This window comes from Sphaeramia orbicularis, chromosome 7, assembly GCF_902148855.1.
Source record: "Sphaeramia orbicularis chromosome 7, fSphaOr1.1, whole genome shotgun sequence".
Classification (NCBI taxonomy): Eukaryota; Metazoa; Chordata; class Actinopteri; order Kurtiformes; family Apogonidae; genus Sphaeramia; species Sphaeramia orbicularis.
The window spans coordinates 5,351,604-5,375,360 of record NC_043963.1 but is presented as its reverse complement, the minus strand read 5'-3'; the positions used below and the strand labels follow the sequence as shown (position 1 = coordinate 5,375,360).

The following is a 23,757-nucleotide window of genomic DNA, read 5'->3' as shown; positions in this document are numbered from 1 at the left end:
TTGAATGGAAAAAATGACATTACGCACTTCTGTTTTTTCGACATTTAGTAAATATCGGTAAAGTTTTGCGCAGATATCCGATGGAAAAGTGACTAATGTGCATTTTGTGTGTTTTTCTTGTTTGTTTGTTGTTTTTTTTGTTGTTTGTTTTTTATATTTACTCATTGGATTTTTTTTTTCACTTACAGGTAAGGAACCAAATATGGTAACTTATTTGACCTTGATTTTCTACATAACAATGAATTTTGAATTTTTTTTTTTTATTTCACCAAAGTAATAAAGTCTTGTTCTGTCCTCCAAAAACACACAAAGGCTGACATTTTGAATTTCAGAGTATTTCTATGAGTGAACTATAAAGGGTTAATAATAAACTGCAGATTTATTTGACTTCACTCATCATTACGTTTACAGACTTCATTCAGATTTATTTATCAGTGTAAACACACACTGATTAAATCGCTGACCTCTGCTTGTAACAATGTAATCCGGCATGTCATACATCTGCAAACTTCATGTATGTTCCATGTATGTACGTGATGTTAACGTGTGCATTCCATGATGTGTGTGTTTCTATAAATAGTGGCTGGGCTAAGCCTCTTCCACAGTCAGAGGCTGTAATGGTCAACGCTGCCCCCATGACCTACTTTACACTCTGCACATGTATGTGTTTTATGTTCATGTGTGTTCCGACCATCTGCACATCCCCGACAGTAAACACCGAAGCTCAAATGTGACCACGGACCGACTTCGGATCCTCACATCAGAAGTGTCCGGGTGATTCTGTGATCTTAAATGATTGTCACGGATCATGTCATTAAACAACAGTTCAGTCACAACTTCCCGACTCAGTTTTCAAACTGTTAGCGTCAACGTGGTTATTCCAGTTGGTTTACAGCGATTCTTTAATGTATTTCTGCTTTTAAGTGTCGGTTTCAGTGTCTTTAACCTGTTTAATGTGTTGTTTTGCAACTGAAAAAATACTGAAACCTTCATTTTACTCAGTTTGCTGATATAATGATGTGTGGTTTTCGTCTATATAATACAACATCGTCTGCATACAAGGATATGTGGAGATTTCATCATCTGTTCTGTGTAAGAGTCTCTATGTTTAGGACAAATATTAACACAGATAAAAGTGCTGTTGGAACCAATAACATAATATCTGCCAATTACATCATATTATTGTCCATTTTCCAAACCAATTTTATTTGTAAAGCACTTTAAAATAACAGCAATGTTAGCCATAGTGCTTTACATTTTGCAATATATCAATTTACATATTACCAAGCAACAGAACAATAAAAAAAATACAATAGAAACCAAGGACAAGACAGCAATACAATCCACATCTCATACTTGGTTAAAAGCCAGTGGGAAAAATGGGTTTTTAATCTGGATTTGAACACATTTAAGGAGTCGGCCTGTCTGACATACAGTCACGAAAAAAAATTATTAGACCTTGTTTTCTTCAATTTCTTGTTCATTTTAATGCCTGGTACAACTAAAGGTACATTTGTTTGGACAAATATAATAACAACAAAAATAGCTCATAGTAGTTTAATTTCAGAGCTGATATCTATCCATTTAACGTTTTCCTGATAATAACCAAAATCACTTCAGTTGTTACATCAGTATCTATGTCATTGTACTGACTAAAACAGACAGAAAAGAAAACATGGAAGGTCTAAAAGCACTGTTTTTGTATATTATATTGTGTGTATTTGTGAGACAAATAAAATTGTCTTGCCTATTTGTTGTACAAAATCTGTATTTAGAGTACTGGTTATTTGCTTAGCTATTTAAATTCATAATTTCATTTATGCGGGAATATTATTTAATTCCTTACTGGGAAGTGTATTTCGTTGATGAATGACTATGACGACTATTCCATCTACTTTACCTGTATTACATGTTGATGAGTAAACTGCACAAAAACAGCAAAAAACTCCAGTATTTCTCCATAATTGTTTGTCAGCAGCAGCGGTTGTAGTCCGTACTGAAAATATGTCCAAATTTGGAGCCCATTACCTAAAATGTTCAGTTGTTGGTTGAACAGGACAGAGTAACACAGTCAACACTCTGGAGGGGGAGGGGCCTGAAGTGGCTCATGTGCATTTAAAGGGCCAACGCTCCAAACCACCTTTCTGGTGTCATTACTCAGAAATAGGGTTGAAGATGGACCTGTGGAGTTGAATGAATGAAGAATTCAGACCCAAGCAGAGCATTTACAGTTTATGGAGACCACAGGGAAATGTGGGAAAAGGAAGAATTCCATTTTTTAAAAAAAGCAAAATATCACTCCTTTAAATTTTGGTCTTTTAGTCACTTCAGCACAATTAATGAAACTAAAACAAAATGTACAACTGTGGCCAAAAGTTTCATCAGTGTCACAAATTTTTATTTTTGCAAATTTTGCTTTTTTTCTCATGTTTTTCTGACACTCTGAAAAACAGTTAGAATTATTTTCAATCATTTTACAATCAAGATTCACAGAATTCAACTGTCAGTCTCAGTCAGTCTTGGATGTTTTTTCTCAAATCAGGCCCAATGTAATCCTGAAAAGTTTCAAGCTAATTTGAAGCTAATTTGAATTAATGAAGAATTCAGACCCCAACAGAGCATTTACCGTTTATGTAGACCACAGGGAAATGTTGGAAAATGAAGAATTCCATTTAAAAAAAGAGCAAAATATCACTCCTTTAAATCAAAAATAGTAAAACCAGTTTAATATTCATTCTGATTCAACTTTTTCTCATTATTTTCAGCATCAGGAGCAGAAAACGCCAACAGGTATGAAGTCGACCTGTGGTGTTTTTGATCGATTATGTATGAATAATGTCATTTTGGACCAGTTTCTTATGAATTTAAACATTTTTCACATCTTTTACAGAGGAAAAACCCAACTGAACATTCATCTAAATCCCCTGAACTCTGATCTGTTCATCTCAGATCTCATCTAACGTTTCCCCCCCGAGCCGCCGTTTTTCCTGAAACCAGCGAAGGCACCATCTCGGCTCCTTCACCCCGTGAGGGTGTGTCGGCTTACGGTAAATTACATTTGCACTATATTTTTGGGGTTAGCCATGAAAGATTGATGGGAAGTGAAGTCTAGTGAATGTAGGCCAGTGAGGAGGCTGCAGCTTTAATGTACTTTAATGTACTGGATCCTCTGATCCACTCGGGGATCACCACTACCACTACAACCAGCAGGAGGTGCTTTGTGTTGTTCTGGCTCTGATTTGAATCTCCTCTTCCTTCTGGCTCATGTTTTCTCCCTAGACCTGGATCCATCTGGACCCGTTAAGTCCCATCAGACCAAACCCTCTGTAATCGAGCAGAATTAAGTCCCAACCGTCGTTTTAAAGTCACATCATTAAATCCAGAAATACAACACTGTGGTTTACTTTATAATCAATGTTTTAACCCATAAAACATGACGCAGATGATGGTTATTATTATTATTATTATTATTATTATTATTATTATTATTATTATTATTATTATTATTAAGCAAATAATCAACAAAATGAGCATGATAATAAACGAATGCAAGAACAAAATGGCCAAAATTCTCTAGAAAATCAACAGAAATCAAGAAAATTAGCAATAAAATGGACCATAACGATCCAGAAGGGAACAGGATTTTCAATAAGATGAATAAAAATGAACAGAACTAGAACTTATGCAGTTTGTCCAAATGGATCAGGTTCTGGATGTGGATCTGGACGCTGGTCTGGCCTCATGTCACAGTATGTGGTGCAAACATGGACGGACGTGAGGCTGAGTTATTAATGAGTTAATGTGGATGAACTTTTGATTGTATTTAGATGTGAATAGTCGTTAATCTTCTTGTTAACTTCTTTTCCTTTCGCTCACTCTGTGTAAAACATCTCTAACTCCTCACATCCATGTCAGATTTCACCTCCTACACTGATCCTTCTCGAGTCTTATCTTGTTTTTTGTTTTTTTTCCAACTCTTCACATATTGTTCTGTCTGTTTTCAGTCTTTTCTCTCCTGCAGATCCAGTGGAAACTGTGGAAAAGCTCAGATTTAACTGTAGATCTGGGCTCTAACCTGATGTTATAACTGATAAAGGCGGTTTATTTTATGTCCAAATGAGGATATGGACATGAGGCTGTTATTAATATTAAAGTTTTTGCTGATTTCCTGAAAATGTGGTTGGACTTTTGACTGTATTTAATCTCCTTGTTAATGACTCCAAGTTACTTTTGTTGTTTGGTTTTGTCTTTTGTCTTTCTTAATCTGTTTTTTGTCTGTTGTACATTGATTTATTTATTTTGTGTTTTTCGATCTAGTTTCTTTGTTTTTTTGTCTATTGTCTTCTAACATATGTGAGTGTGGGGGTATATGCACATATATGTATATTTCGTCTATTGTCTTTTTCCTTTTTTTTTGTTCCTCTCGCTTGTGATTTTTTTCTATTGTCATCTATCAGTTTTTTTTTGTTTTTTTGTTTTTCCCTCGTGGCTATTGTCTTTTTTTTGTTTGTTTTGGTTTTTGCTTATTGTTTTTTTTTCTGATGACATGTAGTTTCTTGTTGTGATTTTGCCAGTAAAAATAAAAATGATTAATAATTTTTTTTTAAAAATGAAAAATCTCCTTGTTAATTTCGAACTTTCTCATCGCCTCGTTTGACGTTAGACGCTGGATTTTTCCTCCTACACTGATCCTTCTTGAATCTTATCTTCTTTTTTTCCCAACTCTTCAGAATCGGAATCATTTATTAATTACCACACAACAAGTTTCCCTTCAACAAAATGCTTCACTCGTCTGTTTTCAGTCTTTTCTCTCCTGTAGATCCAGAGGAAACTGTGTTAGAGTTCAGATTCAGCTGTAGATCTGGGCTTGAACCTGATGTTATAACAGATAAAGGCGGTTTATTTTATGTCCCATTGAGGACGTGATGAGTCAAACATGGACAGACATGAAGCTGAAACATCTTCTCTGTATTCAGACATAAATGTTTGTGTTTTCTTTTCTTTTCACTTTTTTTTTTTCACTTTTTTTCCGTAAAACGACTCCTCACATCCATGTTAGACGTCGGATTTCTCCTCCTACACTGATCCTACTGGAGTCTTTTCTTCTTTTCTGACTTGACGTCTCGCTGTCTTTTCCTTTCTCTTGGTCGGTGTGGATTCTGACTCCTCTCCTCCTCCTCCTCCTCCTCCTCCTCCTCCTCCTCCTCTTTTGTCGTCTTGCTGCAGTGCGAGTCTCTCCTGCAGTTCGCCGTTCGCTCTGTGGCCTTGAGAGGTGAAAGACAATGCTGCGAGCCCCTCCCTCTGCCTCCACCTCCCACTCGGATGGAGGGTGAGGAACACAAAGCCCCAGACTGTGGAGCTGCTCGGTCCTCGACCTCGCTCGCTGCACCACTCCCACACAGCGCTCACAATGCACACGCACACATCGCATCCAGACTTATTGATGCAATAACCGTCTCTGGATCGCTTCCATCTCCTCGCTTCCTGTTCCCTCCAACTCCTCCGACACCTCCATCAGGGACACACACTTTACCGTTTCAGGATGATGAACAGGCCGAGCAATGAAAACAAAACCATCAATCTCATGTTCACAAACTAAATATTACAAGTTTGGAGCGTTTCATTGTATCCGTCGGGTCAATAAATGCCTCCATAAGCGTCGAGGGTCGACTTAGAGTGACACGAGGAGCATCCGATGAGAAATGTATGAGGGATTTATGTAAATATGAGCAAGAACTCAACAAAATGGGCAGAAAAACCCATAAAACTAACACAAAATGAACAGAATTAGCAAGAAAATGAGCAGAAATGGACAAAATTAGTAAGGAAATGAACAATAATGAAAAAAATTAGCAATGAAATGAACAATAATGAACCAAAAATGAACAAGACTAGCAGAAAAATCAGCAAAGATGAAAAATAGAAAGAATGAAACACTCAGAAAAAAAGAATAAAAGCAGGAACAATATTGACAAAATGAATAATGAACCAAACCTAAAACAAAATATCAATGAAAAATCACTCAGATGTATAAAAATTAAAAGAATAAGCAACATAATAAACTAAAATGATCAAAACTATTAGAAAAATTTAAAAACAACAAAAATCAATTAGAAAAATGAAAACAGGAAAAATGGCAACAAAATGGACAATAATGAATTTTAAAAACTGAAAAAATATCAGTGAGGAATAAATCAAATTTATAATAATAATTAGAATAAGTAACAAAATGAACCAAATCTGACAAAATAAAATATTAAACCCCTATTTTCTTGTTAAATTACAAATGTCCCGATTCAGTTTTACTGTTCTCTTTAACACAGGAAGTCAGCATGTGATTAAAACGGTCACCTGGGTCACCTCTGAGTCCTTCATGTGTCCATAACTGGCCCATGGGGGCTTTAATGCATCTCCATGACCACCCCCCCACCCCCCCCACCACATCCACCAGGACACGTTATCAGACGATGAACGCCAGCAGTCACAGCAGCTCAGTCTCAAACACAGCATCCATCAATCGAATCAAAGAGTCATAACATATTTGTATCACTTCCGTTTTTCTTCATCTTTACTTTATTACTTTAGTTCCTCACTCTTCCCTCTGATGATGATGTCAAGTTTGTTGTGAATAAAAACAGACAAATGCAAAACTCAGACCAAAACATGAGGACGAAGCACTAGATCGACTCATCCAATAATAATCCTTATCGTCGTTACTTCTGATCCTTATGTTTTGTTTTTGTTTGGGTTTCTGTGGGCGTCGGCCTTCAGACTGTGAGTCTGTAGCTCCAGCCAATCACAGCAGGAGGGTGGAGTCAAACAAAAGTGAAGTAACACCGGTTCGCTGTGCTCTTTTACTGCATCGTTCATAGTGTCTGCAGTTCTGTCTGAGAGAATAAAGTGTGACGTTATGGATTTAGAACATAACCGCTGCGAACCAATCAGAAAGTAACATTTATCTGAATTTTCCAGATAATCTACAAAAGGTTTGAGCCGTGGATGACAAACTATGGATGAATAAAACAAATGAAATATTACCAAAAAAAAGAGCAAAATTAGTGCTAAAACTGACACAAAAAGTAAGAAAATTCTGTAACAAAACTAAATTCTTGTTTGTGGGTCTGATGGTCTGGAGTCTAAGGGTCTGGTGGTCTGGGGGTATAAGGGTCTAATGGTCAGATGGACTGGGGTCCAAGGGTTTGGGGGTCTGATGGTCTAGGGTGTAAGGGTCTGGGGGTATAAGGGTCTAAGGGTCAGATGGCCTGGGGGTCTGATGGTCTGGGGGTATAAGGGTCTAATGGTCAGATGGTCTGGGGGTCTGAGGGTCTGGGGGTCTGATGGTCTGGGGGTATAAGGGTCTAAGGGTCAGATGGTCTGGGGGTCTGAGGGTCTGGGGGTCTGATGGTCTGGGGGTATAAGGGTCTAAGGGTCTGATGGTCTACGGGTCTGTTGATCTAGGGGCCTAAGGGTCTGTGGTCCAGTGGTCTGGGGGTCTGGAGGTCTAAGGTTCTGATGGTCTAAGGGTCTAATGGTCTGGGGGACTAAGGGTCTGATGGTGTGATTATCTGATGGTCTGGTGGTATAAGGGTGTAATGGTCTGATGGTCTGGGGGTCTGGGGTCCAGGTTCCTGGGTCCTGGGTCCTGGTCTGCATTTCCTGCCTTTAAAACTTGCTGAAGCTGAATCTATACCATGACGCCGTCGTCACCCAATGGAGTTGCTCCAAGAGGCTGAAGCACCGGTTTCCACGGCAACCGAGCCGAGGTTACAGAGTACATTATTCACAATAATATAAGACATTATATAGTGTAGAGACGGAGAAAAACCTACAGACCCTGAACTGAACAGGATCGATATGAAGCGTCACATATGTATGTCAGATTTAACTCTTTTATTTCATTCATTCATCAGTTCATGAATAAATCTGACTCCAGTAACGGAATGTTTTCAGACATTTTCAGTTATCTATAATAAAAACTCTAATGTCTATTATCTATTTATTATTATGTTATTTTGTACATTTCATTTTGGTTCTATTTGATTATTTCACTCTATATTTTGCTCATTGTGTAGTTATTCGTGTTCATTTCTCTTATTCATGTTGTATTTTCTTTTATTCTTTTTTTTTATCAGTTCTCATTTTTCTATTGTTTTGTTTAATGTTGCTTTTAACATTATTTATTCTTTGCTGATTTTCTGCTATTTCATGTTTTGTTAGATTTTTTGTAATCATTTGGTTATTTTTTTGGTAGTAATTTTGCTTAATTTTACATTTTTCTAGGATATTCTTCACTTTTCTTCAGTTGTTGATATTTTATGTCCTACTATTTTGTTCAATTTTGTTAATTTTCATTATTTTTTTGCTTGTTTCTTGTGCATTTTTCTATTTTTTTATTTATTCTTTGTACCTTTCTTGGACCTTTTCAACATTAATAAATGACTTTTTCACCAAATCCTGCCGCTTCATCCTGTTTTATCAATTAAAACTCGACGAATAAAAACTAAGACCTTAAAAAATATAAAATAAACCTGACAACTGGACTTAGATATGACCCAAAACTGCAAATTAAAAGTCAAAAAGACCTAAAAACAAACACTAATATCATCATCCTCTTCATCCTTCAGACACACTGAGAAGATGTTGTGGATAAATCATCTGTTATGTCCTCGGTTTGACGTGTTCGAATCATTAGGAGGAAATGTCCACGTATGTACGGAGGCGTTCGCTTCACGTTGAAACCTCCGACCTCTGAGCTCCAGTGGTTTTTCTTCTTTGATTGACAGCTGATGTTGTGCGTGTCCTTCAGGTTCACATTCCTTCGCCTGAGGCCGGGCTTTGGCGGGATAACGTCCAGAAAAGGTCACGACCGACTGGGAAGAGCGGCGGGGGGAGGAGGAGATCGAAACTCTTTTGGGAGATGAATCAAAAGGTGAATATTTCACAGCCTTCGTGTGGCTACGTGTGTTCAAAGAGCCGCATCTGGGCAACAGCGTTCAGGAGGTGTTCAGATGTTTAGATGGTGTTCAGGAGGTGTTCAGGAGGTGTTTAGATGGTGTTCAGGAGGTGTTCAGATGGTGTTTAGAAGGTGTTCAGAAGGTGTTCAGGAGGTGTTCAGATGGTGTTCAGATGGTGTTTAGAAGGTGTTCAGATGGTGTTTAGATGGTGTTCAGAAGGTGTTCAGGAGGTGTTCAGATGGTGTTTAGAAGGTGTTCAGATGGTGTTCAGATGGTGTTTAGATGGTGTTCAGAAGGTGTTCAGATGGTGTTTAGAAGGTGTTCAGAAGGTGTTCAGATGGTGTTCAGATGGTGTTTAGAAGGTGTTCAGGAGGTGTTCAGATGGTGTTCAGATGGTGTTTAGAAGGTGTTCAGATGGTGTTCAGATGGTGTTCAGAAGGTGTTCAGATGGTGTTCAGATGGTGTTTAGAAGGTGTTCAGGAGGTGTTCAGATGGTGTTCAGATGGTGTTTAGAAGGTGTTCAGATGGTGTTCAGATGGTGTTCAGAAGGTGTTCAGATGGTGTTCAGATGGTGTTTAGAAGGTGTTCAGATGGTGTTCAGATGGTGTTTAGATGGTGTTCAGAAGGTGTTCAGATGGTGTTTAGATGCCGTTAAGACATAAGACAGCATTCAGAAGTTAAGACAGTGTTCAGAAGGTGTTCAGATGGCGTTCAGAAGATGATCAGACGGTGTTAAGATCGCATTCAGAAAGTGTTACGACAGCGTCCCAAAGGTGCTCAGATGGTGTTCAGACGGTGTTAAGACCACTTTCAGAAGGTGTTAAGACAGTGTTCAGAAAGTGTTCAGACGGCGTTTACCATAAGCTGATGCTAAAGCTACAGATGATGAAAAGTGGGCGTGGGAGCTGTTTGAATCAAATGTCAACATTTGTGTTAATCCATCATAAATCTGCGACATGTGTGCGTCAAACCATGAGGGTTTGTTCGATGTGTAAAGGATGAAGAGCAAGATGAGGAGGAGGAACGGCAGATGAGGAGTTAAACTGCACTGAGGGTGGGAGGACCAGCACCCCCCCCATCCTGATCCACATCTGTCGACTCTGATCCACCTCCAGGGTAAACCTCCACTCACCTCCATCCACTCTCCGTCCTGTTTCCTCCTTCAGCCTCTCATCTTTGTGTCTTTGTGAGTCTTTCCAAACCTTTCGAACACTCAGTCTAATCGTGTTCTTCTCCAAACATTGCGCTGATCTTCTGACAGTGGTTCTCTTTTTTATTCACTGCCTCCTCAGGAAAACGCTGAGAGCTTTGACATTTAACACTGAAGTTTTACTTCACGAGTTAAAGCAATAAATGCATCAATAAATCTGGAGCTGAATACCACAGCGGCTGCAGAGGCAGGGCTTATTGTATTATTTTTGGAGGAATTAGTTCGCCTCAAGGTCGGTATTTGAGTTGAAAAAGCAAGTATTATCAGCCAAGTTCTGCAGATACTGACAGTTTGTAACTCTGGTTTCTGAAAGTTTGATTAAAGAAAGTTAAGTCTTCTTCCTCCTCTATTGAATCCACTGCACTTTCAGATTGAATCCACTGGCCTTTGTCCATAATCTCTCGCTGCAGTGGAAATATCGGAACATGAACGCCTCTGATTCTAAAATGAAACCAACGCCTCATGCAATAATCCAACCGGTGCTGGTTTTTTCCCGCTCCTCAACTTTAACCTGAACATAACAGATAATATCCAGGTCTTTACTGCCATGGCTTTAAAAGCGCCGCTCGTCGTGTTTCTGTCCAAAGCGAAGCTGGGCTGATAAACCCGGTCCAAACTTCACAAAGAGACTTTTTATGGACCAACCTTTGGACGTGGTGAGTCCTGACAACCATAAAACAATAAACCCAGCAGGTCTGAAAAACACCACATAAACCGACACAGGAACAACTTGACCTGGGGGGGGGGTGGGGAGTCGGGGGGGTGGGGGGTGTTGGGGGTCAGGGGTAGGTAGAAGGTGGAAGTTGAAGGATGTGTGACTGTGAAAAAAACAAGAGGGGATGGAGAGTTCACACCATGTTCAGTGAGTTCATGAGGGATTTAAAAACACTGACGGTGGAGGTGGAAAGAAGAACCAGAACCAGAACTAGAACCAGAACCACAGACACACTGTAAATGTTTGATCTGCTACTGCTTTTACAGATGCAGTGATAATGGTCCCAAATAATGTGTGATAATGTACAGCTTTATTTAAAAATGACCCCTGAACGCCTCATACATGTGTTAATTTACAAACTGACACTAGTCGCTTTTCCATTGAGCCTCAAATTACAGCTTGTACATAAAAATTTACCTAATGGAAAAATGACAATTTTGCCAAAACTCTTGTTTTTCGATGAAAAGTTTTTGCGCTGGAAAGAGGTGTTTTTTTGGGTCGTAGCAAAATTGGGATATCACACAAAACCATAATGGAAAGACCTTTTTCTGCAATTACAGTCACGTGAATAAAAAAAAAAAACTGATGTTGACAGACGTTACAACAAGAGAAGAAGACGAGTTTTAAAAGAAACATGGTGCGATATGTGTGGGCACACCAGGAAACTGAATCATTTTTTTATTTAGTACGAGATAGAGAGGTAATATATAATAATAATGAAAATATCTGTAAATCACCACATTTACGTTTGTCTACCTGTTTATGGAATGACTTCTCGTGTCATCTCACAGTAATAAGTAAACAATCATTACATTTATGATTTAATGGAAAAACCGACATTACGCACTTCTGTTGTTTTGACATTAAGTAAATATCAATAAAGTCTTGCACAGATGTCCAATGGAAAAGCGACTAGTAAAACAGGTATTTTACCAAAGAAATACAGGGGGCTCTTTATCCAAGTAAAAATCCCAGACTTTTTCAAAACTGCAATTTTTTTCCCCCAGACCTTGACTTTATGTACTTTTATACTTGTACTTGTGTGTATTTCAAAAGTAGAGACAACTAAAAAAAAAAAAAGTGTCTTTTTTGGTCAAATATACAATTAATTCAACATAAACCCAGTGTGTTCATCCACTGTCATTGATCCAACTCCATGGGTTTTACTGGTGAATCAATGTTGTAGAAGATGACGGTGTTTCCACGGTAACTACGGAGCCTCTGAACATCCAAATGGGTCATATCTGATGACCATGAAAAGATAAAGAACTGTATTTTACACCAATTATTTACACAGATTGATCAAATTAATGGATCAACAGGTATTAAACAGTTTAGTAGTTTTGGTCGCTGGTGTATATTTGGGTCTTTATGGGTTAATTATTTCTATGTATGTTACCAGTGATGAAGAGAAGAAAGTTGAATTTGATTTGTTTTCAGATACAATTTTTTTTTTTACAGCAGACAGATGTCGTTTCAAACCCACAAATGAGATGCAAAGGGAGTGAACAGGAGGTAGAAACTGAAAATAACATTTACTGAGATTAAAGAGCATGAGGTAAACTTGCTGAGGAGGTGGTGGTTTCCATGGTGAGGAGCCTGATGGTCATGTGACTGTAGTAACTGTTACAGCGGGGTGAGGTGGACGGTGTGTGTTGTGTTCAGGGCTCATGTACAGTCAAGTGTTGTTTAACATTTCATGGGCGTACATGTGTGTGTCCATGCTGATGTGAGATTACAGCCAGGCAGGAGGCGACTGCACCGCAACCAGTCCACGCTAATTACACCGCAACACACACAGCTGAGCGGCACGACAACGCAACCCAACACAGTCCATGTGGACGCACACATCACAGCTGGAAGAAAAACAAATAGTGAGTGTGTTTCCTGTGTGTTGGACGGGTTTGTAATATTAATTGTGGAGCTCCTCATTCCAGCGTGTGTCTCACAGGGAGGAGTTAATAATTAAACAGCAGTGGAGGAGAGAACCCCCCACACACACACACACACACAAACACACACGGGTGCAGCCCCCCCCCCCCCCCCCCCCCCCCCATGTAGAACACACAGATTAATGCAACAAACGCACAAATAAAGCAAAGATGCAAACTGTGTCCGTGTTCTAAATGCACCACGTCCCTCCTCCAGAACAAATCACACAGTGGAAATGATTCATGTTAATTATGTTAATGTTCTGTGAATATTTAACACAGGTTCCATTAAGACGTGGACGGAACCTGCAGCGAAACCAAAACCACCTGCAACGGCAGAACATTCAAGAACATTAAGAATATTTAAAGAATATTCAAAACCAGTCAAGAATATTTAAAAATATTCAAGAACATTAAAGGATATTTAAGAATATTAAAAAATATTCAAGAACATTCAAAAATATTCAAGAACATGCCAGAACATTCAAGAATATTTAAGAATATTCAAAAATATTCAAGAATATTAAAGAATATTCAAGAATATTTAAGAATATTCAAAAATATTCACAAATATTTAAGAATATTCCAAATTATTCAAGAATACTTAAGAATATTTGAGAATATTCAAGAACATAACAGAATATTCCAAAATATTCAAGAATATTCAAGAATATTCAAAAATATTCAAGAATATTTAAGAATATTCAAAAATATTCACAAATATTCAAGAATATTCAAAAATATTCAAGAATATTTAAGAATATTCCAAAAATTCAAAAATGTTCAAACATATTCAAGGACATTCAAAAATATTCAAGAACATTCAAGAATATTTAAGAATATTCAAAACATTCAAAGACATACAAAAATATTCAACAATATTCAAAACATTCAAGCCATGTATGATTGTCTATAGTAAATGAAAATATAGTGAACTTAGAATAATCTTTATTTTTGTCTTTTTTTGTTGTTTTTCATTTGTTTTAATTTCATTTTCCATCCTGTTTTCCATCTAGTTGTTTTTAAACTTGATCTAATTTGTTTTAATATATTTTTGTTTCATTTTTCCTTATTTTTGTCATATTTCATTCTCATTTTAAGTTTTTCATCTGATTTTAGTTGTTTTGATCACCTCCTTTTTCATCTCTATTGTTCCTCAAATTTTTGTCCCATTTCAGTCTCATTTTCAACATATTTTTGTTTCTCTGTTTCTTTCTTTTATTGTTGTTAATTGTCTACAACTATGTATTTTGTATCATTTTGGGTCTAAATTATTACAGGATTTTAAATATGTTAAATTCATTTTCTCCTTCACTGGGTTTTTTTTTCCCTTTGTTTCTGATGTTTTTCGTATTAAAGTCTAATTAAAAAAAAGTAGAATTTAACATCATTGGGACCATTTTTACATCCACATATGCAAAAGGAAAAGCATGGGAACCGTCCAGAACCACAGCTGGATGTGCATGTGTTTGGTTCTGATCCAAACGGACCGACCCGTGTGCTTCTGGAGGACAAACACTAGTGTTCAGGTGTTTTTCTGAGCTTTCATCCTGACATCGGACTGAACCCACCGCATGACTTCCATCATCCTGCAGCTCAGACCTCCTCTCTCCTTGCTGCCCCTCATCCTCCACCCCCCCAACCCCCACCCCCCCCACGGCGGGGGAGGGGATGTGGATCAAAGCGGTCCATCCTGGTTTCCCGTTGTCCTACTTTCTGGTGCTGAACCACATCAGACCATGTGGCCACTGGCCTCCAGCGCCGACATGTGACAGCGTTTCACTCTGGATTCTTCTACACACTGCGGCGTGTGTGTGTGTGTGTGTGTGTGTGTGTGTGTGTGTGTGTGTGTGTGCGCTGGATTCCTCAGCGTGCTGCGTTCTAGTGGCAGTCCCCGAGGGCGTGCACTGAGGCATGCTGGGAGCTAAACCCCTCTCCTCGTAACCCGTCCTCTGTGTCTTTATCGTGCGGCCGGTTCGTCCGTCTGCATCCCGCATCACATCCGTTCACGTTCACGTTCACCTGCTACGGCGGCGTCCACGAGAGGCCGCCACCCACATGCCGCCGTCCACCAAAGAGAGCTTGTCCTTCATTGTCATCATCATCATCATCATCATCATCATTAAGGTTTCACTTACATGTAGTTTCAAAGCAGACATTTTGGTTTTTAATATAATATGAAAGTTAACAAAATGATGAAAATAACGTTAAATATGCAACAAAAAAAATGGATTTATAGAAAGACACCTGAGTTTATAACGTCTCAAAAACATAGGATTTAACATCACTGGGACCATTTTTTATAACTATGTGTAAAGAAATTTAACAGAAGGAAAAGTATCTGAACCATCCAGAATCACATGTTTTAAAAAAACAAATCCAACATTTATGCTTTTTTCGTATCCAACTTTTTGCCTCAAAATTTCTTATTATTTATTACTACTATTTTTTTCATGTTTCATGTTTGTTCTGATCGCATTTCCATCTAATTTTGCCTCTTTTTTTGTTTCATTTTTAATCTTTATTTTATTTTCGTCTTTTTTGATCTTGTTTTTATTTCATTTGTCATCCTTCATACTGTCTTCTTGTCATTTCATTTTTTAATCTGACTTTAGTCTAATTTTCATCTTGTTTTTAAACATAATTTGATCTTATTTTTCATCTCATCTCTTTTTTTCTCTTATTTTTGTCCCATTTTTGATTTGTTACCTCCGCCAAGGAGGTTATGTTTTTGCCAGGGTTTGTTTGTTTGTTTGTTTGTTTGTCTGTCTGTTAGTGTGCAACATAACTCAAAAAGTTATGGACCGATTTGGATGAAATTTTCAGGGTTTGTTGGAAATGGGATAAGGAAGAAATGATTACATTTTGGTGGTGATCGGGGGTGGGGGGGCCCATGGGGGGGGCCACTGATCAGCCTTGGCGGAGGTCTGCGCTCTCCGAGTGCTTCTAGTTTTTGTCTGTTTCTCTGGTTTTCAGGAGCCTTTTATTGTTGTTAATTAGCTTAAAACTATGTATTTTGTAAAATTTTGGGTCTACATTATTATAGGATTTAGAATATGTTAAATTAATTTTCTGGTTGATTGGTTTTTCCTTTATTTCCAGATGCTTTTGGTACTAAAATCAAATAAAAAAAAGATTTAACATCACTGGGACCATTTTTACAACTGTATGTGTACAGAAATTTAGGAAAAGGAAAAGTATCTAAACCATCCAGAATCACATGTTTAAAAAAACAAATCCAACATTTATGTTTTTTTCTTGTGTCCAACTTTTTGTCTCAAAATTTCCGCTTATTTTTGTCTCATTTTTAACTTGTTTTCATTTTGCTTCTATTTCATTTTTGCTTCATTTTTTCATGTTTCTCAACTTGTTTTGATCTCATTTCTATCTCATTTTTGCTTCTTTTTTGTCTCATTTTAATCTTTATTTTATTTCCGTCTCCTTTTTGACTTGTTTTGATCTTGTTTTCATCTAATTTGTCATCATTTTTACCACCTTGTTGTCGTTAAATTTTTTAATCTGACTTCAGTCTAGTTTTCATCTTGTTTTTAAACATGATTTCATCTCATTTTTCATCTTGTCTCATCTTTCTCTTATTATTGTCTCATTTTTGATTTGTTTTTGTCTGTTTCTCTGGTTTTCAGGAGCCTTTTATTGTTGTTAATTAGCTTAAAACTACATATATATATTTTTTTTAATTTTGTGTCTAAGTTATTCGAGGTTTTAAAATATGTTAAATAAATTTTCTGATTGATTGCTTTTTCCTTTGCTTCCAGATGTTTTTGATACTAAAATCAATTCAAAAATATAGCATTTAACATCACTGGGACCGTTTTTACATCTGTATGTGCAAAAGGAAAACCATGGGAACCGTCAGTGATCACAGCTGGATGCACACGTGTTTGGTTCTGATCCAAACGGACTCGTGTGGGGGTTTTTTTGCGGTCAGAGCTGATTCCAGAGGATAAACCCTCGTATTCAGGTGTTTTTCTGAGCTTTAATCCTGAGCTCCACCGTCCAAAAAGGAAAAACTCAAATCCAGCAGAAGAACCAGGTCCAGAACCAGAACCAAACTCCTCAGACCTGCTTCCTTCAGCTGCGTTGAATAAACTGAAACTTGCGATCCTCGTTCAGGTTTTATGTGGAATTATCCGTATTCATGGATCTGTGTTTGCGATAATTCAAGCAGATCTGTCGTATTTTATTCTGTTTTTCCTGCATTAAGAGATAATCCGGCTTATTGTGAACGGGACGTGAACGGTGGAGCGTTTTCCCCGTTCAGGAAATAATGATGCACACGGAGCCGCAGGAAATCCACAGAGGGAGGATGAAATAACCCCGACTGTTCCTGAAAGGTGGACAGATGCATGATGGGAGTCCAGGGGTGGCTTTGACCAGAGGCTCTTCCTCTTCTTCGTCTCCTCATGTCGTTTCTCCATTAGAGACGACTTTTACAGGAATCAGTGTAATATCAGTCTCAGACCAAGTCAAGAACAGACGATCAATACGTCAGCTGATCCAACGCCGCCATGACGGGCCGCCGCCGCCCCCCCGCTGTCCCACCACCATGGAGGAACCGCAGTTTAACCACAACGGCGCTTTCCATCACTTTTGTCTTGTTCCGTTTTCAACTTTTTTTAATTTTGTTGCACCTTTTATGTCATTTTCATCTCGTTTTGTCTTTAAATTTAAACCATGAACAACAAAAAATAAACTACAAAGAAATAATGATTTAATCCTGAAAATGAACCTTTTAGACATGACTGAGTATCTTTGGCATTTTACTCATAATTCTACATGATGTATACATGTTCAATGTCTTTAACAGGGTTTTTAATTCTCTTAATCATCTTATAATACATTTCTGTTATTTTCATATTGGATATTTTGTTGATTTTTAAAATTATTTTATTATTATTTCATGTCAGTGTTTTCTTTCTTTTTTTTAACTTAATGCTTATTTCTTAATTTTTGTGTGATGGTGATTGTTTTGATGATTTTATTCACTTTACGTTTTGTTTTCTAATATTATTCAATTAATCTTTTGTTCATTTTTCCTTTAGTGCTTATTTTGTCCATTATTTTGTTCAGTTCATTACTTTGTTTATCTTTTTGACTATTTTTCATGATTTAATTCATTTAAGTTAAATGTTTTTCAACGTTATTTAATCTTTTGTTCATTTTCTTCATCATTTAATGCTTATTTTGTCCATTATTTTGTTAATTTTTATTCCTTGTGTTCCATTTTCTGCTTTAGCGTTTACTGTTTCTCATTTTGTTGATTATTTTGCAGACTTTATAGATTATCTTAGTTTTTTTATGTTAATATTCATTTTTCATCATTTAGTGCTTACTTTGTAGATTATTTTTTTATTTTGCATTTTGGTTTAACGTGGACACATATTCGAGTCCTGGAGTTTATCATTAATAAAATAAACTAACACTTCCAACCTTCACAAACAGTGGTCTCTTTTATTTCAGTGTATTTTTGTGTTGTTTTGATGGCGTCACAGCGAATAAATGACAGATTTGTGGGACCTGTAGAACACCGTGGTGGCGGTTTGCAGATATTTCCATGTGAAACGCTGCTGCGGTTCAGTCATTTCCATCCATTATTAAAGTGTGAGTCGTGTGCATAAGTGAAGTGTGCTTCCTTTGAGTCTAATTGAGGAGAAAAGCCGGTGAAGCTGCTCTGAGCCGTGGCATTTGGACGCCTACAGTCCAACTCCGACTTCTATAAGAGGAGTCGAAACAGCCTGACCTTCTAATGACAAGGCCTGATACACTTATACACTCCACTCGCACATCGCTTCACCTTCCCATGATCCTCTGCCTTGTTCTTCACTTCAACGGGTCTTAAAAAACAGGGTTTTACCAGGTTTACCAGAACCATCCGCAGAGACTGTTAACAGCAAAAGAGAAGCCGCTCACCACTTTGTTCAACGTGTTAATATAATCGTGTGTCAGAGCAGAAATGTCGAACTGTGGCTTCATTAAACTCAGAACAGTGACTATGAAACTAGTCTTACATCAGGTCAGGGTGAAAACATCAGCAGCGACTTTCAACACATGGGAAGAAACGAAAGAATCAGGATGGATTTAAGACTAAACACAGTCACAGCTTCCAAAACAAACAGAATGTCTGACCAGAAAAACTGATGAATAGAAGATCTACAGTCGCTCTTCTGAGTCAATTAAACTGTTTCACTGAAGCTCCACCTGTGAACCCCATAAAACTATCCATAAAATCAACAAAGCAATCAAAAAAACAAACAAAAAAGACAAAACTATCCATAAAATCAACAAAGCAATCAAGAAAACAAACAAAACAGATAAAACTATCCATAAAATCAACAAAATAAGGAAAACAAACCAAAAAAAATGACAAAACTGTCAGATGTGCAGATGTACTCTACCTGTATTCTACCTCACAATATTAAGTGCAATACAAGCCAGTGGCCAATCAGACTTCCTCCCCTTGCACTTTGCACACACAAGTGTTTTTATACATAGGTCTTTTTTTTCTCCTTCATTTTTATTTTTATTATACTAAAGTCTTTTTTTAATGTACATATTGTTTAGATATAGATCTTATTGGGCTAAATCTGTGACCTCGAGTACCAAATTTGTCATGTGTAAATGTGTGCTGGTTTGACAATAAAAATCCTTGAATGTAAAATAAACTAAATAAATCAGTTTAGTCTGTATACATGTGTGAAGACATCGAAGTATTGGGGAGAAATCTAGGTGTGTTAATCTGATTCCTCATAATCTGATAACTGTTGTTATCAGATAAAGCAGATCGGATTATCCTGTTTACATGAATAATCTGATAACTCCAGATATCGGATAATGATCGGAGTATCGGCGTGGATGTAAACGGGCTCATTCATTCAACTCCATGGGTTTTACTGGTGAATCAATGTTGTAGAAGATGACGGTGTTTCCACGGTAACTACAGAGCCTCTGAACGCCCAAATGGGTCATATCTGATGACCATGAAAAGATGAAGAACTGTATTTTACACCAAGGATTTACACGTGTCGATAGGATTAGTGGAAAAACAGGTATTAAACAGTTTATGGTGAATGTTCAGGTCTTTATGGGTTAATTTCCAAAAGGAAAACACGAAAATGACCAAACCCAGGCTCATTACTTCATCATATTTGAAAGAAGAATCCCGGTTGGAACTGTAAATGATTCATTAGACTTGAGACTTCACTGGTTTCCGTTATTATCTCCGTATCTACTATGGTCTTTATGAAATCACAGTTTATGTGTGATGCTGTTTCCTGAGTGTTCAGTCTTCTAGAGGCTGTGGTAAACATTCATCCCTCTTCTGTTCAACCTGCTGTTACTCTGGAACCATTTCCATCCACTTCATCATATTTACCACAGATGGAGCTGCATTTGTCCTCTTTCAGACCATGTTTCAACCAAAGCCCAATGACTTAAAGAATCTGAACTATGAGCCTCATAGTGACACGACTTCCATCCAACGGACCATTAAACCAATAAGAAACTAAACAATTCTGTAGAAAATCTATAAAACTTGATTTTTACATGAACATCTACCACACAATTCATCTGATGGCCCTGAAAAGAAACTAAATAATCAAGAAAACAAACTAAAAATAATAAGAAAATCAATAAAATCAACTAAATAATAAAAAAATTTTTTTTAAAAATCATAAAACTATAAATAAAATCAACAAAATAATCAAGAAAATCAACAAGAAATTATAAAGCTACCCATAAAATCAACACAATAATCAAGAAAACAAAAAAAATGATAAAACTATCCATAAAATCAACAACATAATGAAGAACACAAACCAAAAATGATAAAATTATCTATAAAATCAACAAAATAATCAAGAAAACAAACCAAAAAATGATAAAACTATCCATAAAATCAACAACATAATGAAGAAAACAAACCAAAAATGATAAAATTATCTATAAAATCAACAAAATAATCAAGAAAACAAACCAAAAAATGATAAAACTATCCATAAAATCAACAACATAATGAAGAAAACAAACAAAAAAATGATAAAACTACCCATAAAAATCAACAAAATAATGAAGAAAACAAACAAAAAATGATAAAACTATCCATAAAATGATAAAACTACCCAGAAAATCAAAATAATCAAGAAAACAAACAAAAAATGATAAAACTATCCATAAAATCAATAAAACAAAGACTGCCCAGCTTTTTGGACAGAATTTTGGTTCATTCGTGACTCAAACTTGGTAAAGTTTCATTACTTTTTACAGTGTAATCTGTACTTTTTACAGTAAACTCTATAGCTGTTCGTCCTCCGTCAAACCCCAACACAAACACACAACTCAGGCCTGGACGTCTTCACAGCCTGCACACGCTCAGATGCTAATTGCTGTATCCTTGCAGCATTATGAAACGATTCTTCAAAGTGAACGCTCGCCGCCACAGGAAGCCTTTCAGCACAGAGAGAGTGATGGACGGCGGCGGAGAAAGTACGACGGCGGCGCAGAGCGGCGGGTAAAAGCAAAAGGTGGGAGGAAGAAGAGTGACAGCTCAGTGAGGAGATGGAAGAAACAAACATCCACGACCTTTCACAAACCACCTCCACAGCGACTAATCCTCCGAGAAGACGCGGCGGTAATGGGCTGAGGCAACGGCAGAACCGGCAAACACAACACGAAAAACAAACAGGAGGGAGTCGCATTCACACGCATTCAGACACCATCGAGCCCCGACAGTCGACTCCATCCACTACCACTACGTCTGTTCAACCAGCGGAAACGGATCGGGGTTTTTACACTTTCAAACATCGGTTCTTCTGATGTAAAAGTCGTCAAACCGACACTTCACAGCTCAGGTTCTCACATGTTCATGAACACGACCCGAAGAACAGTCCCATCCATCCCATGGAACGAGTTGGTCAGGGTAACTTTAGGTAATTGGATTGTTTTTCAGAAACAAAAGAAAAACTAGTAGTTAATTGATTTTTGTTTTAAAATAGAAGAATTATTCATTTTCTCTTTCTAATGACAAAAACGAAAGTTACTACCTGACAGAAATGGAAACACGGGCCAAAAACGTCTGGTTTTTTTCATTTACTGAGACCAGATGTTGTCATTTTCAAGGACAGAACACTAATGCCTAGGTCACAAAGACTCCTACCAACGATGGGTTTTTACGAAATCTGGACATCGTAGACATACTCCCACACCATGAATGTCTACAAATTCCAGATTTTGTAAAAAATGGAAGATTCGTACAAACCCATCGTTCGTAAGAATCTTTATGACCAAGACATTAGCGCTCTTTCCTTGAAAATGACAACATCCGAGGTCAGTGTATCTGTTGGTAATTTGGATTTTCTTTTTGAAAACAAAAGAAAAATTAGTGGTTAATTGATTTTCATTTTAAAATACAAGAATTAAAATCAAATTTCAAGGCATTTTTCTTTTTTAGTGTCAGAACAGATAAACCACATTTAAAAAAACTGATTTTTTTTGTTTTCTCTTTCTAATAACGAAAACAAAAGTTACTACCTGACAGAAATTAAAAACAGACCAAAAATACCTGTTTTTTTTTTTTTTTCATTTTCTAAGATCGTATGTTGTCATTTTTAAGGAAAGAGCGCTAATGCCACTGAGGTCACAAAGATCCTTAGAAACGATGGGTTTGTACGAATCTTCCAGTTCGTAGACATTTGTGGAAGGAGAATGTCTACAATGTTTGGTCATTTCCACATACATTACAAGACAGTGACAGCAACAGTGGGTCACTGTCCAAATCATTCAGGGGGAGGGGCTTTAATAATAATATTTATTCTATCAGTGATATTTTCAGTCTGTGAATCTGTTAATTATTCAACAGCAGAATATACAAAAGTTCTGTCCAATCCAATTATTAGTCAAATATGCTCGGCTATTATTTGTATATATCACTGCAGTTGTAATATGTACAGTATGTTAAAAAAAAGTTTATGATTATATGTGTAGTGTTTTAATGCCAAAGTCTTTTATTCTGACTAATGAACAAAGGTACTAACTGCTGTCTCCATGTCACAACAGATTTGTGTTCATAAAAACTGATCATTTCAACATTTTTTCCAATATTGATGAAAACTGTAGTTTAACATCAGAGCTAAAGCCCTATGTTTCATTTAGGATCTATTCATGATGAGAACAGCATGTTTTGTACATTTGCATAAAGTGTAAAAAAAAAAAAAAAAGTTCATTTTGTGTCCCCGTGTCACGCAGCAGAAATGTAAGTATTTTCACCCCAAAATTGTATTTCTGTAAATTGTACCATGTGACATGAAAGTACTTACTAAGACCTATTCATACACGTAATAAACATGGAGATCAGTCATTCACTTTAAACACAAACACTATCGGACAGGACATGTGTCCCCATGTCTCTGCTGGACCTGGTCCTGTTACGTCCTCCAATACCACTTTGAATTCCAGACTGTTTCTATGAGTGACCTATAAAGGGTTACAGCCAGCGCGGCAGCAGACCACCCAGGCAGGCGTGGCGTTTCCTTACCGTCGTCGTCCTTGGCGTGGGCGGCCGGCGGGCTGTGGTGCATCCGTTCTCCTCCTCGGCTCGGCGGGCTCAGGTCGGACGCTGCTCCCAGATCAGCTGATAGCCATGTGGGCTCGCTCATGTCGGCCTCCTCCTCGCTGCTCACTGAGCTGTCATCCTGAAAATGCAGGAGGAAACACACCGCGCTCACTTTCTCTGCATAATACCAAAGTAATGATGGCGTTACGGCGGCGGCGGGCGGGATTAGGCCGTCAGATAACCGCCGCTCTTTATTTCAAACATTTAGCCTCCGATCAATCAGACTGAAGAGCTCTGAGCGCTGAATCGAACAGGCTTTAATTCCCACATTAGATTCACATCCGACGGCAGCAGGAGAAAGAAACAGCAGCGCAGACACA

General features: G+C 37.5%; 1 protein-coding gene across 1 annotated transcript in view; it reads right to left on the bottom strand.

Annotated features, from left to right (window-relative positions):
* The window catches only part of LOC115422146 (nucleolar protein 4-like), a 65,254-nt gene extending 41,742 nt beyond the window's left edge, over positions 1-23,512 (bottom strand). Inside the window, exon 1 of the mRNA XM_030138246.1 lies at positions 23,360-23,512. Within this exon, the coding sequence (XP_029994106.1) occupies positions 23,360-23,480 (121 nt within the window). The 5' untranslated portion in view covers positions 23,481-23,512. The remainder of the gene's footprint in view (positions 1-23,359) is intronic.
* Positions 23,513-23,757: the final 245 nt, after the last annotated feature.